This window comes from Gouania willdenowi (genome assembly GCF_900634775.1).
Source record: "Gouania willdenowi chromosome 24 unlocalized genomic scaffold, fGouWil2.1 scaffold_320_arrow_ctg1, whole genome shotgun sequence".
Taxonomy (NCBI): domain Eukaryota; kingdom Metazoa; phylum Chordata; class Actinopteri; order Blenniiformes; family Gobiesocidae; genus Gouania; species Gouania willdenowi.
The window spans coordinates 4,703,867-4,729,330 of record NW_021144848.1 but is presented as its reverse complement, the minus strand read 5'-3'; the positions used below and the strand labels follow the sequence as shown (position 1 = coordinate 4,729,330).

Genomic DNA, 25,464 nt, shown 5'->3' with positions numbered 1-25,464 from the left:
CTCCATGTCTCCATCCACACAGAGATGTGAGTGGAGAACAGATGAAGTGCTGAAAGTCTTCCCACACTCATCACATCTGAGAACATTCTTCTCATGAACTCGTTGGTGGACATTAAGTTGAAATTTGTACTTGTAAGATTTTCCACATGTGTCACATTTATGAGGTCTTTCTGATGAGTGGCTGATTTGGTGACATTTTAACTGTTGATATGTTGTAAAAACTTTGTCACACTGGTCACAGGGACACACTTCATGTCCAGTGTGAGATCTCAGGTGGAGTGTGAGATTTAGTTTCTGTTTATATATTTTCCCACAGTGGTCACAGCGATACAACTCTGTTCTGAAGTGAGTCTTCATGTGTATCTTTAAATATGATCTGTGTGTGAAAGTCTTTCCACACTGTTCACATCTGTGAGCTTTGATTCCACGGTGAATGAGGACATGTCGACGGAGGGTTCCAGATTGAGTAAATGTCTCTCCACATTCATCACATTTGTACGGTTTAGATTCTCCATGGCTACGTTGATGCTGTACTAAGTAACCCTTCTCAGTAAAGCCCTTCCCACATTCATCACACCTATGAGGTTTCTCTCCACCGTGAATAAACTGATGGTTTTTCAGGCTCTGCTTTACAGCAAACGTTTTTCCACACTCATCACAGCTGTACGGTTTTTCTCCAGAATGGATTCGTTGATGTATAGTGAGGGGTGACTTGCTGGTAAATGCCTTTCCACAGTCATCACAGCTGTACGGTTTTTCTCCAGAATGGATTCGTTGATGTATAGTGAGGGGTGACTTGCTGCTATAGGCCTTTCCACATTCATCACAGATGAACGGTCTTTCTCCAGAATGGATTCGTTGATGTATAATGAGGTATGATTTACATTTAAAGGCCTTCCCACACTGGTCACATGTATGTTTAGCTCCAGCTTGGCTCTGCTGTTCAACTCTTTGCTCTGTGGCTGAAGTTTTGTTTCTTTGTTGTGGCTGAGCTTTGTGGTCCTGAGAACGTTGAGGTGTCACTTTGTTCTGGCTTCCAGAGTCCTGTAGAACAGTTAGAGATTAAACACAGAGAAGGAACCAAACAAACATTTGTTTCTAAATGTGTTCCTAGAAAAGAACAGTGGCTGTTAAAGATGAATTCATGTTGGGTGTGGGATACATATGGATGTGTATATACGTATATATGCATATGTGTGTATCCATAAAATGAAGAGTCCGTCCTTAAGACTGCTCTACTGTAAAGTGTCTTGAGATACCATTGGTTATGATTTGGCGCTATACAAATAAAAGATTGATTGATTGATTGATAAAGATGGATCAGACATAGCATTAGGCTTCAGTAGGAGATCAACTTCAATAGAACAATAGAACATCTCTTCTTGCTTCTCTCGACGAGGACAGTCGCACTCTCTGTTTCTCCCTCCCTTCCTTTCTTATCTCTCCCAGCTGCTGCTTTGTCTGGTCTCGTGAGCCTAACAAGAGCCTCTCTCTGTAACTCATCCAAAACCGGAATAATGGAATTAATTAGTTGGTCTCTCAGTGCTATCGATCAGATTTTTTCGACAAAAAGAACCGGGGGTGGTGAACCCGCATGTCCAAGCGGGACGTTTGCGGCTGGATACACCCTTGACCCTTGGAACAAGTGGCGAGTTGTGTGTCTGTCCATCCTTTCCGTGGAAGACGTGGAGGACATCTACATGATTGGAATAATGATAGTAGGCATGCTGCTGATCGGAGCTGGTGGCTTCCTAATCTATCGAAAAGTCCGTACTACGCTGGTGACTGTTTTGGAAAAGCTGCCAGTGATTTCTGAAGGATGTAGCAGGGCTCTGAACACTCAGACTCATGTGTTGATCGATATCAAAAGCAAGCAAGAGCTGCTTTTGGATCGTCTACGCGTTATGGATAACAACTGGGAGAAGTTGGAGACCCGGCTTGGAAGTGGAAACTAGGCCACTCATTGGATTACAGCAGAGAGACCCAGGACAGAAGGCTATTGAAATTAACATAGCCTGTATCAAATCACATTGCTTATCTCCCTTTCGGCTCCCCAGCCAGCCAAGGCTAAAGCCAAGGTTGTCTCAACTCTTATCACCAGGGAGTTTCTGCAGACGGCGGCTCTTACCCCCCACTCCCTCCCCCCGCTCCTTCCCTGCATTCCCACCTGGAACTGTTGATGCTGAACTTTTCCACACGTCATCTGGCTGTTGTCAGTAACGCAGCTACAGGTCTTCAACTTCAAATGCCTCGTTGGCCATCTTTCCCCACCTCCCATCCGCAGCTGCATGGAGGCGTGGTTGCAGCGCCCATTGGCAGCACGCCCATGTCCCCAAATGGCTGGAATCCTGCTGTTCTTCCCACCTGACCCCCTCCCCAGCCAACCTCCCACCCAACCCTTCCCACATGCCTTGTCTCGAGTTGTTTGACTGTGTCATGCTTACATTTATGTTTGCAGAGGCGGTTTTTTTCCTGGTTTCACACTGCTTTCTCTGTTTAGGGAAATCAGTTTCAAACTGGCAGTTTTTTTTCCCCTCACCCCTCCTCTCCTCCTGTTGTTGATCCCTTTTTCATCTAAATATGTGGGCGCGGCAAAAGGCTGCCCCGGTGTGTTGATGTGTCTTCTTTCACTGCAACTACCAAGTCAAATTCCTCGTATTGTTCTAAACTGTACCTGGTCAATAAAGCTGATCCTGATTCCTGATTCCTGACATGGACGTCAGGAACCAAAGTTTACCAGCAGAACATTGACCAAAGCATCACTGCCTCCACAGCTCAGTGGCAGGATGGACATTAGCACTTGATCAAATGAAGGGATTTGGTTAAAAATTAAGTGGCTGAGGCTAATTTACATGAAATATTTTATTGTGATAAACATATAATCTTTAACTTGTGAACTAATACATCTTTTTGTGGCGCTAGGATGAGTTTGTCATGAGGAAAGGTTCTTGCACCCCCATATGGCTAAAGTACCAATAGAGCATCCTGAATATAATAGTCATTGATATGAGATCAATATCTATGGTTAAGTATGATCCATACCTTCCAACCAGACTACACCTCACCATGCACAACTCTTTATCAATCAATCAATCTTTTATTTGTATAGCGCCAAATCATAACCAATGGTATCTCAAGACAGCAGTCTTAAGGACGGACTCTTCATTTTATGGATACACACATATGCATATATACGTATATACACATACATATGTATCCCACACCCAACATGAATTCATCATGGCGGCAAGGAAAACCTTCTGTTAAGCAGCAGGAACCTTTAGTTGCTTTAAAGTTCCAACCAACACAACCTGTGAGGCACATTAGTAACATCTTTTGTTACAAGTAGTTGTTCAAGACCACACGCACTTTGTATTATATAATGTATTTATTTTTTACTGCAATCAATTTTTATGTTGAAAATATAACTATTATAAATGCATTATTTTGTCCTGTCATTGTTTTATTTCCTTTGTGTAAAACACGCTGTCAGAGAACAACAGGGTCACTTTCACAGGTGAGAATTTAAGTTGGCGGTTTAAAACAAACATTCAAAAATATGTGCTTCAAAACAATCAAAATGAACGTGATTAGTCAACTAATCGAAAAAATTATTTATAGATTAGTCGACTACAAAATAATTGTTAGTTGCAGCTTTAGATAAAAGCAATTTGACAGTAAAAGTGTGAGACAGTGTGTGGGAGTGTTTAGCTTCACAAATAAAAAATAAAAACAAATGTACCAATCTAATCAGCGAAGGGCAACAGTGGTAATGCAGCGCACCAGGAGGCGGAGCTTTTAAACTTGCTCAGATCTGATCCACTTCATAACCAGGTCCCGACTAGCTGACCCTGGATTTCCACTGGATGCGTATCTGCAACAAAACTGCTCCGCTGTGTGACTTCAATACAATCTGCATTCCATCAATACCCTCCACCTCCGTTTGCTGCTCATCTGTTGCAGTAACGACTCAGGGAATCTCGCTAATTCACGTTTAATCGTATGATACATATGTGTGATTCATCCATGGATAAATGCAATATTTATATGTGAAATACAATTTTAAAAGTGCGCGAATCAGACCAACCATGATATCAACAAAAAGGTCTGGTCCCCGGAGTCCAAATAGGTGCTTGGTTTTGGATAGAGTCCGAATTGGGCCCGTTGTAGGTCCTGGAAGGTCAGTGTTTTCCCCCTTGAACACGTAGAATTTTATTTTGAAAATAATCCAGATATTTTATTCTCTATCTATGTACTACTTCCTGTTCCGCACGGCCTTATTTTTGTTAACTTATTGCAGCACAGCTCCAGCAAAAATAGAAATACTGTGTATTTGCTGCAGAGGGCATCAGCATGACTCAGCAGTTACGGTGCTGTGCTGGAGCAGATTACCATGCAGTGGAAATTGACACACCGACTTTAAGGAAATCTATCAGCTGTGTTGTTACAAATCCAGTGGAAATTCAGGGTTATGTGTTGCTAACGTTTCCCCAGATAGCATAAAGATGTGGGCCACATCTGGCAATTATCCGGCACTTTTGGCATTTTTCTGGCCCGTACAATACAGGTGTGAGCCTTAAGTGGCCTATGTTGTGAATGCTAACATTGGCCCAAATATCAGAAAACAAATATGGCCCACAGTTGGTAAATATATGGCAAAGTGACAGTGGTTGGTCTGTTAATGAACCAAAACTGGCCCACATACTGTATGATGCTGCAAACGTGGCCAGTTGTCTTAATGTCAACTTTATTTATATAACACATTTCAAAACAGCTACAACTGCCCAAAGTGCTGTACAGCAAACATTATAAAATACAATGTAAAAGTAGTCACAAGATATACAGCATAAAACAATAATAATAAAATACATGGGATCTGCTCAACTTGTGTTGAAAGCCAAAACAAAAAGATGGGTTTTCAACAATGACTTAAAAACATGAATGGACTGGACCATTTTGACATTCAGCTAAAGGCTGTTCCAGAGACTCGGAGCCGCTACAGCAAAAGCCTGGTCTCCTCTGGTTTAGCGCTTAGCTATAGGCACCACCAGAGTCCTTTGATTGGAGGATCACAGTGTTCGACCTGGATCACGGATCAACAGAAGCTCTAAAAGGTAGGATGGAGACAACCAACCCATTCAGACATTTAAAAACCATCAACAGTATCTTAAACTAAATCCTAAAACTGACTGGAAGCCAGTGCAGAGAGGCCAACACAGGAAGAACTCCACCCTCACCTCCACTCCGTGTGTGTGTTGTCTAGTGTTTGTGATGGTGTGTGTGCATCTGTGTGAGACACAATTTTAACATGTTTGTTTTGAACCATAATTCTATAGAGTTGGAGCTGTCTTCATTCAGCACATATTCATGTCTGTGGTTCAGCCACAGAAACACACCAACAGCCAATCAGCTAACAGATGGGTGGAACCAGCGTGCGGAAACAGCCCATCATATCCCTGTATGTCACAAGTGACAGCCCCCTTCCCCCCCCCAAAAAAAACTCACCGGATCTATAAGATTGACGTAAATTACCCGTTTTAAGTTCAAAGGTGACTGATTTGCATGTATGGATTTAAAATGTGAAAGTTACAGCCCAAAATGCGTTTGCACCCATTATAGCGCCACCTAGTGGCACACTTTTTGGTATGGATGGTCTGTGTGCTCTTCTATATCTACCCTCTAAATTTCACAGCCCTCAACATAATACCTGGTCTGAAATAAATGTTTACTGTTTATGTTGTAATAAGCCACGCTCACTTTGACCAATTAACTTTGAGATACGGCCATAGGAGGGACCCAGGGTCATACCCACCAAATTTGATACAAATCGGTCTAGCCATTTACGAGATTATTTTCCCATATTTGCAGCGCCCCCTAGTGGCAAAAATTATTCATGTTTTGCTCATACTTCCACAGTCACATGACAACCAAGCATCTCAGATTTGGTGTTGTTAGCATTTATTTTAACTGATATATAAAACAGTTTGCAGTTTTATAGCTAGCTAGAAAAAGTTATTCATTAATCATTTGCACATATGTTCACCAAACAATTCTTTTATCAACTTTAGATCAGGTCCAACTGAAGACTCACGCTGATTGGACAAAACCATAAGCAGGAGTTAGAAAAAGTAGGTTTTCCAGTGTTCGCAATTTTGCACCACCACAATTATAGGCAGCAATGGGTGTGGCCCAGCCCAGGTGATTCAGTGCTAATCAGGGAATCTGTGAATATGAGATTTTCTAATTTGGTAAAAAAATTGGTCTTGCCATTTAAAAGATATAAATATCTCATATTTGCAGCGCCACCTAGTGGCCTACATTATTCAAATTTGGCGCATACCCCCACAGTCACATGCCAACCGAGGATCTCAGATTTGGTGTAGTTAGCATTGATTTTGACCGAGATATGCACCAGTTCGCGTTTTTATAGCTAGCTATAAAACTTTACTTGTTAATTTGCGCATATTTTGCTCAAACTAAATTCTTTATTGAAGACTTTATGTGCCAAGTTTCATGCTGTTCGAAGTAGTATGTTTTCCAGTTTTCGCAATTTTGCTCCGACAAATCTCTAGTCGGAAAAGGGCGTGGCCTAGCCCAGGTGATTCAGTGCTATTGAATCTGTGGATATAAAGTTTTTGAATGTGCGACATATGGTGTGGGAGTTATAGGCCAAAATGAAGCCAAAACTTGTGACCTTGGGTTATAGCGCCACCTGCTGCCGGACATATGTGAGTTTTTGCCTCCAAGGTACACGGAGGGGTCAGGATCCACCCTCCCTTGCACGGTTTTGCCTGCAGTAACACTTTTACTGAGAGAAAAATAAAATTTAACTATAATAATAACTACAACTGCAAGCGGTTATGAAAGGGGGCCAAGCCTTCCCGCGCGACTCGGCCCCCAGATTTCGCGGAGGGATTGGGGTGAGCGTCAGGACACAGGCCAACGTGCCATTTGCTGTGAACAGGTGGATATGAAGTTTTGGAAGATTAAAATGTGAAAGTTACAGGCCAAAAGGCATTTTCCTCCAAAATAGCGCCACCTAGTGGCGCACATTTTGGTATGGGTGATCTGTGTGCTCTTATATAGTTACCTTGTAAATACATAATAATTCAGCCGAAAGAAAAGTTTGTTTATTTTTGTTATGTTGTAATAAGCCACACCCACATTGACCAATCGCAGTTAAATTTGAGATACGCCCCGAGGAGCGACCCAAGAGGTAAGCTAGATTACCTCTTATAACTTCCAGGATTTAATGAGTGTGTGCTGGACTATGAAGCTTGCCAACGTCTTACAGAGTTAAATCACCATGGTAACTTATGCTGAATGACTAACCTGGTCGAGAGCAGGTTTTGCTCTGGCTAGGACTTTAGTCCCGTCTCCTGACCAATCAAAACTCTTAGAAAACGAGCTGTCCAATAAAAGGTGATGTGTGAACAAGTCACTGTGTGGATCTGATCTGACAATTATTGATGATATCATTTAATAAAGATATAGATTTATATCTGATGGACTGATCTAGAGTCAGCTGATGAAGCATGTGTGTCGATTCGTATGCACGGACGGGTGAAGTCATTTATTAATTAACTCAATCAGTACCATTTCAAATCCAAACGCTCAGTGCAATTGACGAGATAACTCGTCATTTGCGTTTTTTCACGGGGATTACTATAAAACACCCTCATCAATATCTAAGCTATGGGGTGTTGTGGTGACCAACTGTGTCCTGAAGATGGCAGCAGTGCACCTTTAGATGAGAAATTAGGCACTGATGCTACCCAACAAAGGAGGAAGAAGCAGGAACGAGTGAGATAATCGCACTATGAAGTGATATTGTGACGTATCCATCAGCTCACAGCTCCACATACTAACACAGAACATGTGTGGACCTGAGTGGATTATTGATGGTGTTGAAATGGTGAGATAAAACCATCAACGAACCGGGCCAAACGGGTCATCGCTGCGTGTCGGCCTGTGAGCCAGATAGCAAAAAAATAGGTGACATGTAGGATGTAGCAGCGCACCTTTGGATGAGAGATCATCCATGCTCAGCAGAGCTCAGTGGGAGATAGGAAAGGAGTTTACAAGACAGAAAATGGCACTACGTACAGAGTTGACGTTCACAGCAGCGCACACTCGACCAGAGCATGTGTGGAACTGTGGATAGTGTGGTGATGGTGAGATAAAACGATAAAAAAAAACAGGGAACGCAGTGACACTCTGTATGTCAGGGAGGAAGAGGAAGTTGCGTGTGTGCAGACTGACGGGAGAGAAAGTTGGAGGAACGCCAAAATACAGTAAGAAATCCATTTAACTCTGACCCAGATAGATAAATAATAATAGTTTTATCATCAAAAGTCACTAGTAATAATAAATAAACCAAACCCGCTCTAAGCTCATACAAAAGCTCTAAAATTACATCTCTGGGTAGGCCATGTGTGTCCAACTCATGTGTTTACTGTATCTTTTTTACACATGAACAGTCAATAAATCAGGCCTGCAAAGAACAAACATATCCCCACAGTGCCACCTTCAGGTCATTTTTTTCTAACTCTGTTCGTGCTAGTCACGAGTATCAGGCTGTTCAACATCCAACGTAAGTTGAAGTTAGTCACAAGTAAGTGCTAAAGAAGAAAACATTTTGTGCAGAAAGAGAATATTAGCATGTCTATCACAGTGATATTCAACCAAACAGGTTGTAGCTAACAGCTCAGGCAGCAGTGGCTGTATTAATGTCGTTTTACTTTGAAAAGCACAGGAAAACATGAACCAATCACAATCAAAGAGGCACTGAAATACCGCCAATTAATGACTTCCATTTTTCATTTTGTGTCCAAAAAACTAAAAAAAACAACTGTTTTTAATTGTGTGGATTTAGCCAAGAAATCAAAGTAACAAAAAGTAAATTGGTCGTCTGCGTTCGATTAAATGGATTTCAGAGGAAATTTGTTGAGAAGAAATTAATTGATGATTAAATTAGCTTTGGTTTGTTTTCTGAAACAATAGAAAAACATCTAATGAAGAAATGCTGTATGAGCAGTGAGAGAAAAGTACGGTGGGCGTGAAAGCTCACAACAACACAAAATAAAGAACGCTACAACGCAACACAACACAAAAACACGTCACTCTTCTTAATGAATTTTTACCAGACTGCTTTCATGTTGTGAAGTTTGTATTTGTGCGCGCTTTTGTTTTGTGTTGCGTTGTGAGCTTTTACAAGCACTGTAGGAAGGTCACTGTACAGCACATTAAATCTACAGTTGTTTATTAAAAAAGGAAAATAAATTATTTCTTCTTCCTTTGAAAGCTCCAAAGGCTAAAGAAAGTCATTTTAAAACGTTAAATATTATCTGCACATGTGATGATTTCTTACATTGAATGTTTAACATTGATTTGAGTAACTGTTTTATTTATAGTAAGACTATTGAGCTTTTTGGTTTTTTTTACATTTAAATACACAAAGATGTTACAGATTTCATTATAGGATTGTATTTTGGGTCAAGATTCAGAGGGGTATTTGCATGCACACAAACACTTGTGCACGCGCACACAAACACTCGTGCACGCGCACACAAACACTCGTGCACGCGCACACAAACATTCCTGCACGCACACAAACATTCCTGCACGCACACACAAACATTCCTGCACACACAAACACTCGTGCACACACACACAAACACTTGTGCACACACACAAAGCTCTGCAGGTGAATCAAACTTCTCTGCATCACCGTCAGTAACAAATCGCATAACAAATTGATAATTGAATTTGTTGCCAACGCTTTTAATAGTTGATTTAATTGAGTCGTAGTTGCAGTCTTAAACATGTGGTTAGTTTAGGATAGAAATGTTAACTTATTAATAAACCACTACATCTGTGCAATATTATTGCTTAAGGTACTAATTATTTTGATGCTTTAATGAAAACAAAAGTTCAGACTATTAGATGAACAACTCCTACGTTTAGCATAAATTAAAAACACCAGAAAACATTCACATATTTACATGTGAACTACTACTAAATATTTAACAAGTGTCGTAGGATCAGTTTACAGCAGCTTTGTCGTAAAGAAAGTGACGTAGTCTACGCTCATGCGCTGAAAGGATCTGACCCATGAAAGGATCAGGTAGTGACGTGTCATCAGTGCCGCAGAAAATAATGAAAGTTTGTTTCTAAGGGTGAACTCACACTGGTAACTGGGGCCATTCCTAGCTCACAGCAGGAATCCCCCCCTCCCTGTCCCTTTTCTGACACAGTAGAACGGACGAGATCACCAGCTCAACTCGGTTCCCACAGAGAAACACATCATCACGTTAATTTAAATAACTGTAACTCTGCTCATATTTGTTCTATCGGAGAAATTCCACCAGTTTATGAAAGATAATAAGTTGCTCTTTACAGCCAGTGTCGGTACATTGTGGTAATTTTACTCACACGTAACGGAAACATTAAAGATGCTGCTTTGTTTTGATGAAATCGACCCAAGGAACAGAGAGAACCAAGTGAGTGAGAAAGAAAGATTAAAACAGACCAAATAACGGTGGATTTATTAAAAATGAAAGACTCTCTGATGATAAAAACACCATTAATGGAGGTTCAAATGGATTTAAAAACAAAGGAGGAAACTGAGCCTATAAAGGTAAGATCAGTTTAATTTCTGGATCAATAAATATCGTTCTGATTTTGTGGAGCTAGTCTTTGTGTACATTAATATAAGTGTAAATAGATGATTTTAATGTGTGAGACAGTTTAGGACAGATTATTTGTGTGTTTGTTTAAACTCTGTGTGTCTGTGTGTCCATCTGATCATATTTATCTCCATCACTTTCAGTTTTCCTTTTGATGAACATGACATTATCTAACTCTTCTTTTATTTCTTCTTCTTTAAGTCCATACAGAGTGGCCACGCCCCTCCCTGGACATTAAAACCATGAGCTGATCCTAGTTTCATCATCAGGTCTAGACCCATCACTTCTACAGACAACAGACAGAATGGGATGCACTTATTTATTGAAATGTATATTAAATGATTATTTATTGTTCTGTAATTTTATTTTTTAGGAGATGTTTTTAATTGTTTCAATAATTTAGAGACTTAAGGAACAGGTTGTTATAATGTATAATAAAGGTGATTTACTTGAGTCAGCACTAATTTCAGATTGTTTTTAAGTCTTTGTATAAAAATATTTTAACAGGACAACAATGATGTGCAGAGCTGCAGTAATGTTGGCTTCATACAATAATAATAATAATAATAATAATAATAATAACCACTAATGGTGACATTGAGATCTCAATGTCACCATTAGTGAACTTTTTTTTTTTTTTGTAAATTATTCACTGGAAGCTTAGATATTGTGTGACAAAGATATCAAAGTTAGTTGTTTTGAGAAGAGTCATATTTATGATTAAAAGTTATGATTGTATTATATTCTAAAGTTTATAATTATCTGGCTCGTCTTCCTTTCTTTCTGTTCACATCATAACTTTATATTTAGTTCTACAAAATGTGTTTACAGTTAATTTTACTGATTATTGTTACACATCATCCTGTATGTGCATTATATACAGTATAAATGTGTAGATTTAACTGTTGGAGAAACTATTTGAGTAAAACCCAAAATTCCATGGTAATTTTGAGGGTATAAACATGTATATAAACACATTACTGGTATATTAACACATATAAACCAAAAAATATAGAAATGGGACATTTTACGGCTGTAAATGTGTAACATATTACTGGTATTTTGAGAACAGGACACATGTAGATTTCTGATCAATTCATTATAGTTGTGCAGGACTAACAGGAACTCCACATACTGATAATTGGTATTATCACATGTTCACTAACACGACACGACCTAAGAAGAGAAATAAAATAAGATTAAAATAAATAAATAGTTTACAGTCTTGTTCCAGGTTCTGCTGTCATAATATTCCCATCCTTGTACTTCCAATGTTTAAATGTTTTGTTTTTAAGGTTCATGTTACATTTTGCAAAAGGTTGCACTTTATTTCTGGCTTATTGATTTTTGTTTGGAAAATTATTACCTTTCTTTCAGACATTTCATTTATTTGGGCTTGTATTTGTGATGTTCTGTTTATGGTTACATTTAGATGAATAAATTAATACACTACACTTTGCTCCTCAAGACACTGTGTTTGTTTTCATTCTACAGAGTTAGTGAGTATGTGTCCCAGAACACTGAAACACCATATATATATATATATATATTTATATTATTTATACATTAGCAGCAGTACAATGTCCAATTTCCATTTTTTCTGGTTTCTATGGGTTAATATACCAGTAATATGTGTTTATATGTATATTTATACCCTCGGAAATACCCGGATAGACCTGATGATGAGCTGCTACACTCCGTTACTGTCCCACTGTCGGCTGAACAAAGAGAAGTCCTGATGGTCATGTTGTCCTCTTCCTCCATGAGTTCTCTGTGATGTTGTTCATATATATCAGCTAACGAGCACTTCTGACACCGCTATCATTGCGGAATGTGGATGTTTATGTACCGTAAAGCGTCGCGCGGTACCAACGTCATCACATTTTGCGCGGGTCGAGTCGAGTTGTGCATGCGCGGCCAACCGTGCCAGTCTAGCACGCTGTTTGGACCACCTCTTCTAGCAGGACCATCGGGTCGTTAACCCCCCTCTGGTGCAGTTCACACCTACGCAGGCCAGACAATGGCCCCCCATGGTTTCACACATGTACAGAGCAAGTTAGGAACGGCCCTGGTTGCCAGTGTGAGTACACCCTAAGTTCTTACCTCTTCCTTCACAGAGCCTTGATCTGCGGCGTTGGACAAATAGTCGTGATCACAAAGCTCCTCTAGCACAGCTTTCCTCCTGCAGCCTTCATCATCCTCCTCTTCCTCCTCATTGTCCGTCTCACTCAGCATCAATGAGCTCTGTTCTCTCCATTCTTCTTCTTCTTCTTCTTCTTCTTCTTCGACGACAGTCGTCCAGCTCGTTGGTGCGTTAGCGTCCATTGTGTTTCCAGTTGTCCTGACGGCTTCACAATCCTCAGCACCTTTAGAGGAACACTTCACTATCAGCACTTTAGTTCACACAAACCAAAAGATAAAATCCACAACAGTGTGAGGACACTTTATGGCAGAGCACTGCTTATGATAACAGTCACATGGGCTCACGCTCTTATTTTGAAAAAAGGCTGTATTCCGACCCTTTTTTCTCAAATTAAAACCCGTTTAAAGCACTTTTTTACAAGTACAATTACATTAGTTTAGAATAAATATTAATTTTAAAGTATGACAGGACAACATTTAGGATAAAGCAACATGAAACCTTTTTTTTTTTAGTACAGAAAAACTTCCTGTTAAGAAATTAATTCCCACCCCCATAAACCGATTATGCAATTTTCACATACGGCCCAACTTCAATCAGTGTTTGTTCATTAAGTACATTTTTAAATCACACAATCAGCAAGGAAAACACCCAACCTGGCAACCATTGGCGAAGACGGCGCTCGGAAATGATGTCGCAACCAAAACTTTTTTTTTTAATTTACATTCCAATTCCAAAAAAAACTAAGCCACACTTTACAGCATTCAGCATTGGGTGTAAATATTACATAGAATCATCAAATTAATCAATAAAAATTCTATCCACACATTCAATTTGATAAATGATTAATTTAAAGAATATAATTCTGACTGTTTTATAATGTCTTTAACCTAGACTGATCTACCTTATACATTGACATTTATTTTTTATTTCTTCTTTCTATATTTCTGTTCATTATGTCATGTTTGATGCACTTTTGTACAGTTGCTGAGAAACATGAATGTACTGTGTGTTAGGAATGTGCGATATTTTATAATTTATGATTTATCATCAAAAACATTCTCACCGGTAACAATATGTTAAACCATAAAAAAACAGGGAACGCAGTGACACTCTGTATGTCAGGGAGGAAGAGGAAGTTATGTGTGTGCAGACTGATGGGAGAGAACGTTGGAGGAACGCCAAAATACAGTAAGAAATCCATTTAACTCTGACCCAGATAGATAAATAATAATAGTTTTATCATCAAAAGCCTGGTATGTGTTTTTATGTTTTATATAAGGAAACAATGTTCAGATGTTAGAGTTGTCACTAAAGCAAAATAAATAGCTTTAGGGTTTTTTTTAGAAAAAGGCTTTTTTTCTCAGCTTTTTGTTCTGAAACTGAAGATTTGTGTAAAACTTGCTCTATTCAACGACTGATTACATAAGAACAAAACGAGCCAGAAACAAATGTTTTTTTTTTTATGAAAGTAGAGACTTCAATCTTTCAGAATCTGGTGATTTCAGATAGTTATAGTAGAAAATATTCTGTATGTCTTTAAAATCAGTCAAAATGCTCAAAAATGGCTGGCACTGAATGAGTTAAGGGTCAATTGTATCCTCAAAAATCTTTGACATTGCAGTTATGTTTGTTCCAAATAACAAACATTTCAAGAAAATAAATAAATAAATGAGAGAAAATATGCACCTAAATTTGGCGACTCCTGCTTGATGGCAGAGACCAATCCATCCAGATCTTCATCAGTTGTTGTCCTGGTGACTTCCCTTACCGAGAACCCCCAAAGCTGCATCGTACGGTGGATCGTTTCTATCGACACCCCAAGCAGTTTGGAGATGCAGGGGATGGTCAGGCCAGTTTTAATCAAACTGTGAAGGTAGTCTTTGGACACCAACATCTTCAGGCGCCCTCCTCCACCAACACTTCTCTCCAGCACAACTGAGCTTCTCTTCTCCTCCAATTTTATGGCAATGAGCGTCACAAGCTGTGAAAGGTCTTTAAGTACCTAAAGAAAAACATTGTTGAGCCTTACAAGAAATAGAAGATATCTAGATCAATAGATAAAGACACAAACTTAAAAGGGAACCTGTAGTGAAAATTTAAATAACAAAATGTGTTTAATGTATTACCAATAAACTAAATATGTGCACCTTTTTATGAAAATAAACACATTAAAAGGACTTTTTAGAACTATCATACATTTGGGCATAAACTATGAAGAGACACCATTTTTAGGATATGACACACTTTCGTTGATTTCTGTTGCTAGGCAACAGTGTTCCGTTTGTCTACTGTTTCTGAACAATGGTTGCTATAACAAAAAGAAACAACACAAACATTTCCTTTGCGTCTCTGAGCCAAATAACGACACTAAGCCAAAGTTATCCAGACATTGGCTCCATAATATCCGTACGGGATACACACTGAAAACGTTTCCGTTGGGATGAGATTCGGTAGTAAGCGAGGACCGCTTCAAGCCAAGTTGCTATGAGTAGGGATCTGCGGGCTAAGCTAATGTGCTAAACTAATGGGCACAAAGCCAAAACTACGTCTGAAATCAGACGCCGTCGTGACAGAATTCCTTCATTGAAAGTCCTTCAATGCAGCTTGTAAACGTACGTGTTCAGAGCACTACTACATTTCTGCCTACAGGGGATACTATGGGGGGGTGTCGTGGCACTAACCACACCCCCACCAGATTGTTCTCTATTATTTCCTTGATTTAGCCAAGGAGGAGTCTGAAGTGTTAAAGCAGGATTTCACCCATCTGCTAAAAACTGTGAGCTGTTTACAGCCTAAAGTGTTCATCAGTGGCCAGATACCTCCAGTCCACAAAGGAGATCTGAAATTCTCAAGGATTTATTCTTAGAATAAATTATTATCTTCAGCTTGTGCTGCCCTTTCACTAAATTTTATAGAAAATTTTCGGATTTTTTGGGAACGTGGTCATCTTTTTAGAGCAGATGGACTGTGTCTAAACAAGGCTGGAGTAAAACTCTTCACATCCAACTTATTTAACTTCACCAGTCACACTGCTATCAGTTCTGATAAAGACAGAGGACAACATGTACCATCAGAGAACAAAACAACAAGGAAAGAACATGGAGTCAATGAGCTTCCAGCAAGAAATAAAAATCACCAAAATGAAGAGGTCAACCCAACCCCCACATCTCAGGACCCACCTGCTTCACCCCAAAATTCACCTACTTCCACCTCATCCAGCTTCTCTCCTACCCCTGCCTTCTTGGGTTTAACTGCCCAGATGAACGAGCTGGTTCTAGCTGGCACAAGACTGACACCCCACCCTTTACCCCACCATGGTCCCATCTTATCTCCTCTAAAGAACCAATCTGCACCACCCATCCCTCCTCAGTGATACCAGGTCCAGGATCACTCTTCTCCTCAGGCCAGATGTGTTCATCTTAGAGCGACACAGGTCTGATGTGTGCTGGGTCTAGACTGCAATAGCTCTATGTTTAGGAACAACCAGAAAAAGTCAGGGCCTTATGGAGTTAATGCAGCTTCTTTAATTCCTGTGGTGACAGGTAACGCAGGGAAAAATGTTAAATTAAAGAAAAACAAAAAGCTTTATAGAGATAAAAATGTGACTCCTATAACATGTCATCCAAAAAGTCCACCAGTGTCTCCAGTAAAGTCTTTAAAATTAGCTCTTCTTAATGTTAGATCTCTTGTTAACAAGTCACTACTAATTAATGATTTTATTTTAACACATCACTTGGACTTTTTATTTCTTAATGAAACGTGGTTGAATGATGGTATCAGTAATACTATTCTCAATGAAAGTTCACCACAAGACTTTATTTATTTCAATAAGTGTCGTACTTACAGGAAAGGTGGTGGAGTTGCTGCCATTTTTAAATCAATATTTCAGTGCAAAGAAATAACATTTGGTGATTTTATCTCCTTTGAATATATGTCATTCTTACTGAAGGGTGATTCAAGAGTTCTGTTTTTAGTCGTTTATAGACCCCCAAAATATTCTGGAGAATTCATGGATGAGTTTGTTGAACTGCTGTCAGTTGTATGCACTGAATACAACTTTTTAATAATAACAGGTGACTTAAATATTCATGTAGACAATAACATGGACAATACTGCCAAAGAACTGTATGCTTTAATGGACACTTTTGGTCTTACACAACATGTGACTGGTCCGACACACACTCAAGGTCACACTTTGGATCTGGTTATCTCTAAAGGTGTTGATATCTCTGCTGTTGATGTAAGAGACTTAGCTCTATCTGATCATTTCTGTGTCTTTTTTGACCTAGAGACTGTAACATCTGTTCCCCCTAGTTATGTGGGTTTAAAGAAAAGGTACATAAATGACAACACGTGCACAGTTTATGGAAGCCATAGCAATGACACCAACATTGAGTGCTGAGACAGTTGATGATCTTCTGGATGAGTATAATAGAAAAGTCTGTAATGTCATAGATGTGGTGGCTCCAATCAAAACTAAGAGAAAACCAAACACACAGAAAACACCTTGGAGGAGGACTGAGATAATGCAGAATTTGAAATCTGACTGTAGAAGAGCTGAGCGTAAATGGAGATCAGCAAAACTCCAAATTCATCTAGAACTATACAAAATAAGTCTGTGAAAATTCAATGATGGCTTGTTCAAAGCAAGGCAGCAATACTTTTCTGAAATTATTGTCAAAAATGTCAACAACTCTCACACATTGTTTTCTGTAATTGAAAAGCTCACAACCCCCCAGATCAGATAGCCCCTGAATTACTGTCAGCTGGAAAATGCAATGAATTTGCTGTAAATTTCAATGAAAAAATACAATCAATAAGGTCAAACACCAGAACAAAGAAGCAAAATAACAAAAAGCTTGAACAGCTTCAACCACTGAGGGAGGAGTCAACTACAATGTTAGAGTTTATTACAGTGAACCCAAAAACAATAGAGGAAACTGTTCAGCAGCTGAATCCATCAATGTGTTGCCTTGACACAAAACCCTCAAACTTCTTTAAAACTGTTGTAAAGTTATTTATCACTGATTTGTGTCAGATAATTAACTGATCATTCCAATCAGGCACCGTACCAAAATCCCTGAAAGTAGCTGCTGTTAAACCTCTGTTAAAAAGAGAACACTGGATGTCTCTATACTGGCTAACTATAGACCAATCAGAACCTTCCATTCATGGCCAAGATCATTGAGAAGGTGGTCTTCAACCAACTGAGTCAATTCTTAACATTCAACAAAATATTTGATAAATTTCAGTCAGGTTTTGGTTCTCATCACAGCACAGAAACTGATCTGATCAAAGTGATCAATGACATAAGGTTAAACACTGATTCAGGAAAAGTATCTGTTCTCATTCTATTGAATCTAAGTCTGCATTTGACACTGTAGATCATATAATGTTGTTGCACAGATTGTAAACATGGGTTGGACTAAATGTTAAAGTAATGGTTTAAGTTCTACTTGGAGGATCAAAGTTATTTTGTAAACATAGTAAACTTTGAATCTGACAGATTACCAATGTCCTGTGGGGTTCCTCAGGGATCTGTTCTTGGACCTCTTCTGTTTAACCTTTATATGCTTCCTTTAGGACACATTTTACACAACTGTAAGGTTGATTATCAGAGCTACGCAGATGACACACAACTATATCTATCACTGAACCCAGATGACTATGGTCCCATTGAGGTGTTGTGTGACTACTTAGAAAAAGTAAACTGCTGGATGAGTGAAAACTTCCTTCAACTAAACCATGACAAGATGGAGGTGATTGTCTTTGGTAACAAGGAAAAGAGGACTGCTGTCAGCAAGTATCTGAGTCTGGATCTTTAGAAGGTAAAGACCAAGTCAAAAACCTTGGTGTTCTGATTGACTCAGATCTGACATTCAGCATCAGATCAAATCTATCACAAAAACATCTTCTACCACCTAAAGAACATCTCCAGAGTGAAAGGTTTAATGACTCAGAAAGATCAGGAGAAACTGGTCCATGCTTTTATCTCCAGCAGACTGGACTATTGTAATGGTCTTCATCAAACATCTACAGCTGGTTCAGAACGCTGCAGCTCAGGTCTGAACCAGAACAAAGAGGTCAGAACACATTACACTGGCTCCCAGTCAGCCTCAGAGGAGACTGTAAAGTTCTGCTGCTGGTTATAAATGTGTGAATGGGTTTGGTCCAGAATACATCAGTGAGATGTTAGTCAGGTATGAACCCAGCAGGTCTCTGAGATCTATGGACACAGGTCAGATAGTGGAGCCCAGAGCTCACAGTAACCATGGTGATGCTGTGTTTAGTTGTTATGCTGCAAAGAAGTGGAACAAACTGCAGCAGAGCTGAAGTCAGCATCACATGTGAACATTTTTAAATCAAAGTTAAAGGAACTTTTTTTCTCTACTGTGTATGATTGAGAGAGATTTATGGTCATGTTGATGATGTCGTGTTTGTTGATGATTTTAATTGATTTTACTGATGATTTTAAATGTTCTTATTGATTTTAAACTATTTAATGTTTTATCATGTAAAGCACATTGAGTTGCCTTGTGTATGAAATGCACTATACAAATAAATTTGCCTTGCGGCTAAATGATGAACTGTCAGGAGAACTTACCTGTTGGTTAGTGCTGACCCTCAGCGCATCCTCCAATCAATGAACAGTTGTCCTTTCACGCAGTTTTCAACACTTCCAACACTTAACGACTCAGCCTCATTTCTGCTGCTAACAACAGCTCTGTCCGTTAGGCTAATTTTACATGCTGAGTTGGGTTAGGGCTACGCCCCTACCTCCCACAATGCACTATTTATTTAAAGGGGCAGTATGATGAAAAAAATCACTTTCTGATGGTTTTGCTACAGTGATATACATTCCTTTAGCCTCATTCAGAAGGACAAAGTATAAAAAGTTCTGTTTTCTCCCTCCCTTGTTATTCCACATTTTGTAAAAAGCCAGCTCCAAATATTGTGACATCACAATGTGGAAACTCCTCCTCCTGACAATCCTGGCTCATTCTACCCTATAGGAATGTGAGCTCCTCCCTCTCAAACTATCTCACAGCTAAAACAAACAGCAATGGCAGGTTGATATCACAGTTAATATCTTTACGTTCAGTTTATAGATAAACCAAAGAGCGCTAACAACGGTTCCATTTTTAGCATCCATTATACCACCTTGTATCACCTTTATGGAATGATCTGACGTGTTTATGTTTAGTTAATGCAACGTTGCGGTCAGATAAAACAATAGACTATTGTCTTAAATGGAATATTCCTGTGGTCAGACGAGTAAGGAGAGAAAGGGAGTCTGTTTACGATTTCCTGCTGCTGTGATAAACACACACCCTAAAGTAGCGTGCATGTTTACGCCCACTCATGTATGTGCATCAGGGTTCTCACCAGGAATGTTTCACAGCATAGGGGGATTGCATGGCACGCAAGCGAGTGCCACTGGCGTGGATATTTTAAAAATGTATAACTGCGAGCCAAATTTAGCGAAGTAAAGCTAAAGTTTTTTTTTTTGCTAATCTTTGTTCTAGCCTAAAAGCTAAAAGTTTTTTGTTGAATTGGTGGTGATGAATGTTGTTGTAGAGTTACTCATGCATGGAGTAGGTCCTCCACTAATAAATACTCACACACACTGTAAAGACAATAACATTTTATTCAAAAGACTGATTCCAAGACGCGCTTTTTAAATTTATGAGTTATTATGTGGGACCTGCAGTAATATTTGAACACACGCACGCGCGCCCCAAATCTGTCCGACCAGAATGAATATGATGTCTCTGTAAGCCCCAACAGTTTCAATCAGACGGTATTTATGTCCGTGCACGCGGATGTAGAGTGATCTGTTAAGTTATAAACATGCTTCATGTGCGCTACACGCTACGTCTGGTTGAAGCAGAGTACGTACAGAGGCAGCATCAGGGGCAGCTAAGTGGTGGCAGGGGTCCTTGGGTAAAGACAGGGGCATCCGAGCAGATCGCCTGTATTAAATTGATGAATGTGTTTCTCAATTACAGAAATTAAAAAGAGTTTAAACAACCTGTGCACGCCTGGAAGTGGTTTTTGTGTCCAAGTGTGCAACAATTATTACGACGGTACCGATTCAAAAAAATAAAATAAACAACAGAAAACGCCCGCCTTTGTTGCTCGAGAGACAACATAGGGGGCGCCATTGCTCCATCGGGGATCAAAATCGGAACATAGTAGGCCGCTACGTTCAACAGCGCTAGCGAAAACACTGTGCATGAAGGCCCCAAAACAGCCTGTTTTTAGGAGCACTCTGAAAGTGACTTTTCAGAGGCTAAAACTCCAGACAACAGGCAAGTTTGGGAAAATAAACCTCAAATACTATGTCGTTGAAGTTCTTTGAACAAATGGAGATGAAAAGTAGCAGAATACTGGACCTTAATGTGACAGGCCGATCAACAGAAGTACGTCATGTCCCATCCAAAATGGCAGCTCTCTATAGTTTATGCCAGATGATATAAAATCCTTCTAAAATATGCCTTTTCATGTGTTTTTTTTAATAAAAATGTGCATATGTTTTGCTTATTTGTAATACAATAAATATTTTTGTTATACACATTTTACTACAGGTAAACTTTAACTAAGCAAGCGATTATATAGTAAGAATCTATAAACCTGTAGGAAAATAATAACTTACCGCTGGCAAGAAGTTTGTGTGAGTAGAGAATGAAGTGAGGTGATTCATTTCACTTCTGCAGATAAACTCTAAATAATCCAGGTCCAAGGGTCGTCGTGAAAGTGCCTTAGTGAGTCTGGACTGCAGTCTGCTGAGGGTCTGCCTTACCACCAGCTCCTGGGAAAAAAAAGAAAAGTGTGTGATATGTAAAACATTGATATCAGGCTTGATCCCAAAATATGTGGGAATAAAAACAAACCTAACAATAATAATAGCTTTTATATATACTGTAGTATCGAGGGCTGTAGTTAACCAAGGAAATGGTCGGTTGACCAAGACTATGGCACACGTAGCGATTAGTCGACCAATTAAAAAAAAAAAACGTAGAATGAATGATCAGGTGCAGAGGAGGACGAGGAGAAAGAAAGAAATATTTAGTTTTGGCGTTTTGTGGTGTTGATTTTAGGGGTGGGAATCTTTAGGCACCTTATGATTAGATTACGATTCAAGGGGCTTCGATTTGATTCTAAATCGATTATTAATGTATTTTGATGCATGTTTTTTTTCACAAAATATCTGTTGTATTCACTGTGTCCACGCACTGTATAAATATATACATTATTTATATATATTAATTGTAGTTAGTTCAGTATCCTTTATTACACTAATGGAAGAAGTATGTGAACTGAAAATGTACAAGTTTTTAAACAAAGGTAGTAACAGCCTTCTTTGGAACATAACTTCAATTGAAAAAAAAGCCGACTTTGACTCCTCCTCCTCCAGGTGAAAACGTGCTATAGAGCTTCTCATGTCGTGTTCTTCAAGTACTTAAATTAGTGTAACAGAGCTAACATACAGCGTGGCTCTTGTCCAGTTCATTTCCACCGTGGACATTAAAGAAACATCAGATTTTAAGCTGCACAGGGCTGGTCTTAACTCCTACACGTCTAGGCTTCATTGTTGTGGTGTTCTCTTTAAAGTGTCCCTCTGGAAACGCGCTGCACGCCACACTTCTACGGCCTTTTTGTTCAGACTTTCAAATGGTGTCAGGGCAAAATTGTTATGTTTATTAACATATTTACTCATAGACCTTATTCTTTTTAAGGCTTTAAGTTGAGACTTTTCATTTCTGCTGTCTCATGTTTTCTGCTCTCTTCTCGAGGTCAGCTTCCCAAAACACATCTTATCCCTCAGACACAGAGGCATCACACAGTCACATGCCTACACACACTCACATAGTCACACATACACACCCAATACACATCCATTCATACACACAAACACCATAAACGCACACACCTCCAACACTCACGACAATCAGGAGATACCAGAGAACTGGTTGTTTTGACCTAAAGAAGAAACTGTCTCTTTTCACCCTCTTCTTTCACCTCCTCTCTGTCCTCTTTATCTCCTGGGGGGAGGGGGAGGGGGACTGAGGGGGAATATACGTGATGAGTTAGAACTGTGCCACTCGATCATCGGACGTCCGCCCGGGGGGGGTCACTAGTGAAAATGGGTTGAAAAAAGTGTAAATGGGTTGAAAAAGTGTTGAAAAAGTGTAAATGGGTTGAAAAAAGTATAAATGGGTTGAAAAAGTGTAAATGGGTTGAAAAAAATATAAATGGGTTGAAAAAAATGTAAATGAGTTGAAAAAGTGAAAATGGGTTGAAAAAAGTGTAAATAAGTTGAAAAAGTGTTGAAAAAGTGTAAATGGGTTGAAAAAGTGTTAAAAAGTGTATATGGGTTGAAAAAGTGTTAAAAAGTGTAAATGGGTTGAAAAAAATATAAATGGGTTGAAAAAGTGTTGAAAAAAGTGTAAATGGGTTGAAAAAAATATAAATGGGTTGAAAAAAGTGTAAATGGGTTGAAAAAGTGTAAATGGGTTGAAAAAGTGTAAATGGGTTGAAAAAGTGTTGAGAAAGTGTAAATGGGTTGAAAAAGTATTGAAGTGTAAATGGGTTGAAAAAGTGTTGAAAAAGTGTAAATGGGTTGAAAAAGTGTTGAAAAAGTGTAAATGGGTTGAAAAAATGTTGAAAAAGTGTAAATGGGTTGAAAAAGTGTTGAAAAAGTGTAAATGGGTTAGCGGTAGTGCTGAACATGTTAAAGGTTGAATGGTTTGGATCAGTTACAAAATGGCTGACGATGAGCAAAGACATCACGTACAACAAGTGTTTTGTTTTGTGCAAAAGTGAACATACTTTATTTTAGTATTTGAAAGATTTTATGTTTAAAGATTATATTTTATGTTTTTTTGTACAAAAATAAATAACTTTTTGGTTGACAAATAATTGTGATTTCAATTATGACTAAAATAATCGTGATTATTTTTTTCTATAATCGAGCACACCTACCCTAACTCTAAACTACGCAACGAACTAACTAACCCTAACCGTACGGAATGGTCATGTGACTTCCAGTAACGTCATCAGCCGTATGAATAGCACCAGGGGGTTGTCCGTACATATAGACACTTCAAAATGTTTTTTAGACTAATTAGGTTAAATTTAATAATTTCCCACGGCACACGTGACGATCTCACAGTGGTTGAAAAACACTGATTTATTGGATTATGATCAATTCTGCACCGAACACAACTTCAACCCATTGACAGCAGAAAAAAAAAAAAACTACAAAAAACACGTCCTTGAGAATTCGTCTTTCTGACAAAAAATATAATGACATCATATTCAACCACATTTGGCTCCACTTTCAATTATAGGTATTTTTATGTGGGATAAAGAGTGTAAAAATTCCTTTATAAGAAAATCTTTCACTGAAAAGTCATTCCCAGGTAAACCAAACAAAATGACATTTTACATAAATTTAATGAACATTCTGTTAGCAAACTAAGATCTCTATATCTGAAACTCCCCCTAAAACCAAGGAAATACATTTTAAAATTATGAATGACATTTATTCCTCTAAATAACTACTTAGACTACGCTTCAATATTGATGATAACATTTGTTCATTTGGCAAAAATGACAGAAACCACGGACCATATATTTTTCTCATGTAATGTGACTCCTACGTTGATAAATAAGTGGAATGTCATCATTTCCATCTTCTATCTCCAGAGATAATGTTACATTTGAAATAATCTAAAACAACATAAATGATTAACTCCGCCTTAATGTGAATCTGTGTCTAACAAAATTATTTATACACAAATATACATTTTTAAACTTGTTTTAAAATTAGTTAAAGGTAAAATCGTATACATGACATTTTGAAAAACTTCCCCAATGAATTAGAATGTTTAATAAAGTAAAACAAACTGTGGGAACACGTGGTTGAGCTGAGCACATGATAGAGTTTATGGCTAAATGTCAGAGATACAGACATTTCACTAGAAGAACAAACACAGAATGGTGAGAGGGTAAAAGTCTATAAAGTTTCAGGAAGTGGTTCTCCCACAGAGAATTATTACTATTAATATTTAACTCCTTATGCTAGTTATGGTCCTGTTAATCTCTGATCCATTTATAACCAGTAGGTGGCGGTAATACACTGTTTAGTTTGATAACTGCCATAAAACCAATAAAGTCGTAGTAATTACGCCTCAGAGAAACCACGTGGCCGCTCGCTAACTACGGCATCTATGCGCGCGGGTTTTTTAAGCTAATGTGACGTCAGACACAGGGTTCTTACCTCTTCCTTCACTTGGTTTGTGGCGCTGGACGTAAACTCTTCTTCTTCTTCTTCTTCTTCGGGGCTTTTCTCTCCATTTGGAGCAAATATTCTGTCCCACACATAGTCATGATCACGAAGCTCCTCCAGCACAGCTTTCCTCCTGCAGCCTTCATCTTCCTCCTTAATGTCTGTCAGCTTCACTGAGCTCTGTTCTCTCCGTTCTCTCCATTCTTCTTCTTCTTCTTGTTTGACGACAGTCGTCCAACTCGTTGGTGCGTTAGCGTCCATTGTGTTTCCAGTTGTCCTTTACAATCCTCAGCAGCTTCAGAGAACACTTCACTATCTGTCCGCCATTTTACTTCTTT

General features: G+C 38.8%; 1 protein-coding gene across 1 annotated transcript; it reads right to left on the bottom strand.

The window, feature by feature from the left end:
• Positions 1-25,464, bottom strand: LOC114458242 (zinc finger protein 846-like; the record flags this gene model as incomplete). The annotated part of the gene is made up of 5 exons (XM_028440600.1): positions 25,118-25,464; positions 21,488-21,643; positions 14,518-14,833; positions 12,792-13,054; positions 1-1,044 (listed from the first exon to the last, which is right to left on the bottom strand). Coding segments are annotated over exons 1-5 (2,049 nt in total), but the record flags the coding sequence as incomplete, so codon positions are not given.